Source organism: Pseudophryne corroboree, chromosome 9, assembly GCF_028390025.1.
Source record: "Pseudophryne corroboree isolate aPseCor3 chromosome 9, aPseCor3.hap2, whole genome shotgun sequence".
Lineage (NCBI taxonomy): Eukaryota > Metazoa > Chordata > Amphibia > Anura > Myobatrachidae > Pseudophryne > Pseudophryne corroboree.
The window spans coordinates 216,076,355-216,082,845 of NC_086452.1; the positions used below are offsets into that span (position 1 = coordinate 216,076,355).

At 43.7% G+C, this 6,491-nt stretch overlaps 1 protein-coding gene across 1 annotated transcript; it reads right to left on the minus strand.

The window, feature by feature from the left end:
- Positions 1-4,819: 4,819 nt before the first annotated feature.
- On the minus strand, positions 4,820-6,127 carry LOC134958784 (modulator of apoptosis 1-like). Its single transcript, XM_063941513.1, has one exon. The coding sequence runs from the start codon at positions 6,125-6,127 to the stop codon at positions 4,820-4,822; it is 1,308 nt and encodes a 435-aa protein (XP_063797583.1).
- Between the last annotated feature and the right edge of the window lie 364 nt (positions 6,128-6,491).

Consider the following 6,491-nt stretch of genomic DNA (forward strand, 5'->3'; position numbering starts at 1 on the left):
AACGATACAAGCCACCACTGCAGACCGGCCTCCGCTCATCCGTCAGCGGCGCACCTCTCTCCGCTTCAGATTCTATCAGCAGGTATGCCCGGTGCCGGTATGCTATACGATCCCCGCAGCGCCACCACCGCTCCTTTAGCGATGCGCTGGAGACCATGTGCACACACTACCCGGGGGAACAGCAGACTCCCAAGCAGCGCAGGTGAGCTCTGTTTATACCCACGGATAAAAGGACTCGCGCCGCACAGCCGTTCGCAATTGGTCCGCCGTCCCTAGCCACCGCCAACCAGTGCCTCCCATAGTCAGCCGCTCGCGGTCAGCCCTGAACCCCGCTCGTGGGCAAACTCTTTCCGCCCTGCAGGTTGTTGCTCCGCAGCGCGAGGTAAATGTTAAGGACCCTTTTTTGCCGCCTTTGCTGCCCTGCAGGCTATTGCCCATCTCACCATGTCTCGAACCCACCTTGAAGTACACACAACCACTGCTTTATTAAAGAAACTATGGCAGCGGACCACCATCACAATGGATGACACAACTACTCCAATTCCTTACTACAATATATACATTTATACATATATTAATTTCATATATTTATTCCTATTATATTTATTGTGCATTTCCCTTACACAATATACTCATATGAACCTCAGACCTATTGGATTTTACATGAACTACACATTCTTTCTAATACTAACAATAACTATATATTAATTTAAGGCTAAACAATCAATAATAAACAATATTCATGTTACACTCTCCCCCTGGTGATCTATATATCTCTCCTTCCCAGTTTATCAGATCATCAAATATCCTCCTCCTTCCAGTACCCAAAGTAGGGCCAGGTAAGTACTATACTTGGGTGAATTATTTGAGGTAAATATGCAGGTTTGCCTAATTCCGGATATGTTAATATTAAAGGAGGTTTTCGTTCCCTGGATGTCCTATAACTAGGCACATTATCCTCACCAGCATCTAAGATCCTGGATTCACTACCAGGATCCATACTTGGGTTAACCTCAGTGTCACCTATACCCCCTTCTGATGTAAGTCCCCACTCGGATTCTAACCCACCTTCCTCGTTATTAGTATTAACAGATATATTACCCTCATTTTCCGGGGAACTTTCAGCAAACATCCCAGGTGTGTTACAATCAGATAACAAGGGAATAGAGTTATCAGCACTTCTATCATAATAAAAATATCCTGGGCCTTGTTCCCTGTCCTCGGCATCCTCATTATGACCCGCTGAAATGTTTGGAGATTGGCATTGGCCCTGAGAAGATCGTAATCTATTACTGTCTTTCCAATTATATCTTAAGTGTGGCTCATTTTCAGCACAGTCAGGGAGATGAAGATTTTGTGATATAGGCAAAAGATGCTGTCGGTGGTATGTAAGAACTGGTCCCTCCCCCGACTCTGACCTTAGTTTATAAACTGGTATTTTAGGTAATTGTTCAATTACCATATATGGATCAGGATTCCATCGATAAGCTAATTTTTGTCGGTGGGGAAGTCCTAATTTCTGCACTAGAACTCGATCTCCTATTTCTAATACATTCTCTTTCACTCTCATGTCATATCTTTTCTTGTTTGCTATCCCAGCTTTCCAAGCCGTTTCCTGAGCTAACTCATGAGCATATTTTAGCTCTTTCCGTAAATTGTTGATATATTGAGAATGAGTTTGTCCCTTTGCATCTCTGGATGGAAGTCCTAAAGAGACATCTATGGGCAGTCGGGCTTCACGCCCAAACATCAGCTCATATGGGGAGTACCCAGTAGATTCATTCTTAGTGCAATTACAGGCATGCACCAGATGGCATATCCTTCTATTCCACTTTGTTTTGCACATGGGGCCCAAAGTGCCCATCATGTCGAGCAGGGTACGATCAAAACGTTCTGGCTGAGGATTACCCTGCGGATGGTAAGGAGTAGTTCGGGATTTCTTAATCCCGCAGCACAGACAGAGCTCCTTAATAATTTTTCCCTCGAAATCCCGCCCCTGGTCGGAGTGCAATCGGGCCGGTAAACCATAATGAACAAAGAACCGCTCCCATAGAGTTTTGGCTACTGTAACGGCTCTTTGATCAGAAGTAACATAAGCCTGAGCATAACGGGTGAAGTGATCCGTTACTACAAGTATGTTACATTCCTTCCCCGGTGATGTTTCCAATGATAAATAATCAATGCATACTAGATCCATGGGACCATGGCTCTGAAGATTAATAAGAGAAGCGGACTTAGTGGGAAGAGTTTTCCTCAAAACACATCTACCACAGGTCTTACAGTAGTTCTCAATATCCTGCTCCATTAAGGGCCAGTAAAACCGGTCAGTTATCAGCCCCGTTGTCTTTTCTACCCCAAGATGGCCATGCTGATCATGTAATGCATTCAAAATAGTTTCTCTATAACACTGTGGAGTAACTAATTGTAATTTGAACTTCCCGTTGTATTTAACTGATTCACGATACATTATTCCATTCCTCAGAGTCAATTGCTTTATTTGCCGCATCAATAATTTAGATGCATGTGTCAGAGAACTTACATCATCACGTTCAGCACAACCAGACTCAAGATAGCGTATGACAATGGAGATATCAGTATCATTCCGTTGATCAATGCGGATTTGTTCTTGACTTATGTGTCTCAAACCCCCTAATTCTAATTGGCTTAACCAGCAATAGGCCAGAGGTAAAGCTCCAAGGGCACTAATACATTCCCCACTCTCTGCAACTACACATGCGATGCTAAAGCATAATCCCTTAATGGTAGTTGCAGAAACTTCAATCCACTCAGATCTATCTATTTCCTTCTCAATTCTAGATAACCTGGACAAAGAGTCTGCGTCTATGTTATTGATGCCTGGGCGATATTTAATCTTGAAATCATAAATAGACAAGGCAGCTAACCACCTGTGCCCTGTGGCATCTAGTTTAGCAGTGGTAAGCACATAGATCAAGGGGTTATTGTCAGTGAACACCTTAAAACTTGCCCCATACAGGTACTCATGAAATCTATCAGCCACAGCCCATTTAAGAGCAAGGAATTCCAATTTATGTACAGGATATCTCCTCTCACTATTGGACAATCCCCGACTGATATAAGATACAGGTTGTAACTTTCCGTCATGAGTTTGGTACAACACGGCACCTAGACCATCAAAAGACGCATCCACATGTAATGTATACGACAGACTGGGGTCCACATAGGCCAATACAGGAGCATTGGTAAGACTCCATTTTAACTTGAGGAAGGCCTCTTCACACTCCTGGGTCCATCTATCCCCAAACTCTTCATATGGTTTGAAATATCCTTCTTTTTTTTTTACATGATGTGGCCATTGTGGTTTTACCAACTGGCGGATACCCCTTGGTCAAATCAGTGAGAGGGCGACATATTACGGAATAATAGGGCACAAAGCGGCAATAGTACCCACAAAACCCGAGGAAAGATCTTAACTCCTTTAATTTAGTGGGTCTGGGCCACTCATTCACTGCTTCAACTTTTGTTGGGTCAGTAGAAATGCCCTGTCGACTTACCACATGTCCCAAATAAGTAACAGAGGGCAGGCAGAACTTGCATTTGTCCACAGAAAGTTTAAAACGTTTCTTCAATAATCTATCCAGTACCCTGAGCAGACGGTGGTTATGTTCCTGCAGAGAGGACCCGAAAATGATAATATCATCGAGATAAACTAATACCTCACGATAATTCATATCACCCACCGTCTGCTCCATGGTCCTCTGAAAAGTTGCCGGGGCACCCTTGGTTCCTTGGGGCATCTTCAAAAATTCAAAGAAACCCAAAGGGCAAATAAAAGCAGTCTTCTCTCTATCCTGATGAATCATAGGTATTTGGTAATACCCACTCCGCAGATCCAACACTGTGAACCACTGACTCCCTTGCAAACAGTCCAATGCCTCCTCTATCCTAGGAACCGTGTACTGATCTGGCACAGTGCGTTGGTTAAGTGTGTGATAATCAATACACATTCTAATTTTGCCATTCTTTTTACGAGCCACTACAATAGGAGAGGCATATGGACTCTCAGAGTGTTGAATAACCTCTGTTTCCAAGAGAGTCTGAAGATGCTATCTGACATCATCAAAATCTGCAGGAGCAAGTCTGCGTGACCTCTCCCTGAAAGGAGTCTCATCAGTCAGCTTTATACAGTGCTCCACACCTTTTGCTTTTCCCAAATCCCATTCCCCAAGAGAGAAGACATGCTTTCGTTCCAGCAATTCCTCACATAAAGTATTTCATTCTACCAACCCAATGTCACTCCCCTGGAAACATGGATTTAAGTCTTCCATGGACAGGCCCCGAGCAAGAGAGGAATCTCTGTGCTCAGACTCCCCGTCCCTGTATTCCACATAGCAAGTCGCCATAGTAATAGCAGTCGCTTCCCTACATATTTTTAAACACCAATCACTGAGGACCCTAAATAAATGAGCATTAATCCCAATGATCACTGGCATTACAGTTTTATCACCTGGTGATTCTGGGCATACCAGAGCAATTAGAGGTAATGGCTCCGACACACCCATAAATCCCTCCGGAAACTCTATGTTTACTACCACATAACCTAAATATGGGTATTTCTGTTCACTCAATCCCCAAATTACCAGTCCTTCCAGGGGCATGATAGGGACATCAGATAGATAATGTCTATACCAATGCTCAAATATAATGGACACCTGGGACCCACTGTCCAACAAAACAGGGCAGGGATGTCCATTTAATTTAACAACCACACGTGGAGCGGGTCCTATCATACCATCCGGAATAGAACTACTCCACTGGGTACTCCCCATTGAATCTACATCTAATTTCTGGGAGACGGCGAGGGGCCCGCCAATCTCCCGCCATCGTTTCCCTGATGAAGAGAATTATTTGACTGAACATTAGTTCCCACTTCATTCATTCCCCAGTCTATAGAACATTCCATTGCTCTATGTCCTAACTGTCCACAGCGGAAACACCCTCTGCTTATAAAATTTCCACCTCTCCTAAAATTTCCCCTACCACTGTTAAACCCCCTATTGGAATTACTGGAAGTAATGCTGGAGGGTTCCACCCTTTTATTTAGTGCCAGAATAAGCTGATCTATTTTCTTATTTTGTTCCACTACCAGGGTAACTAACTTGTCTTCCCTTGACCCTTGGGCCTCAGGGGAGGGTACCACCACTTTGACAGCTTTGGTATGAGTCTTTTCTCTATTAGCGATTAAAGCTTCGTCCTGTGTAATTTCCTTAATTAGATCATTAAGGGTGGGACTTCCTAATAATAAAGTTGTACAACGCAACCGCTGTGCTACAGGGTCAGTTGTTAGTGCTCCCCTAATTAATTGTTTCAAGCGGCTACTATCCACTTCAGCGGGAGCTAACCCTCCTTTATCTACAATTTTATGGATTAATTTATCAAGTCTATACACATACTGTGATAACTTTTCTCCTGTCTCCTGATAAGTATGATGGAATCTTGCAACCAAATCACCTACGTCCTCCAATGTTCCATATGTGTATTCTAAGGCCTGAAAATAGTCAGCCACAGCAGCCCCAGGATTACTTTTTCTAGTAGCTTGAATAATTCCCATAGCGGGTCCCCGTAAACTCTCTACTATCCTTTGTTTCTTGATATGATCGGGGCAATGCCACTCCTCAGACTGCTGTATAGCTGCCTCCCTCCAGGCCTCATAAGGTTCCATGCCAGTAGGCACAGGAATTATTCCTGAAAAAAGCCTCAATCGCCTGTAACTACCCTCATAGTGCCACCTTTCCAACTGATGTACTACTTTATCAGCTATAAGCTCTAACTGGTTACCTAATTTTTCTTCAATGCCCTGTGTTTGACTACCTTCTCCCACAGCCGCGGAGGGATCTCCACTAGCCGGAGAAGACATGTCACCCACAATTAATGGTTCAGCAGCCCTTTCACTTCCATCCTTTTCAGGCCATATAATTATCCACCGGCGTTCTGGGTTAGATCTCACAGCCACCACTTTGGGAAGCAATTCAGACTCTAAATCATGACTGGTAGTTATTAATACAGCACACATCTCTCCACTTTCCCTGAATTGTTTATCAGCAATCCTGGGTTGCTTCACCCCAAAGAGAAACAGCATCTCTGTCATAATGGTACCATCAGTGGTGTCTGTGAGATCCCCCATCAATACAAAACTCCTTTCAGGAGTTACTCCCTTCCTTATACACCAGTCAAACACTTCACTCCTGGTATATTGTGTCATTCTGGCTACTGTGCTTCACTTACCCCTGAGTATCTTACAAAATGATCTCACGCGGTGTCTCCAAATGTAACCTCTCTCTTATTACTCTAATATAATGCTATTACCTATTTCACTAAGGGAGGGTTACTCAGTATCTGTGCCTCCACCCAAGCTGGTTATTGTAAGGCTCGCCTGGGTAAGCCTCCCACCTGCAGTGTATGTGTGAGTGTATTCAAATCAATTACTCATTACATCTTTATTGTACCTTTCT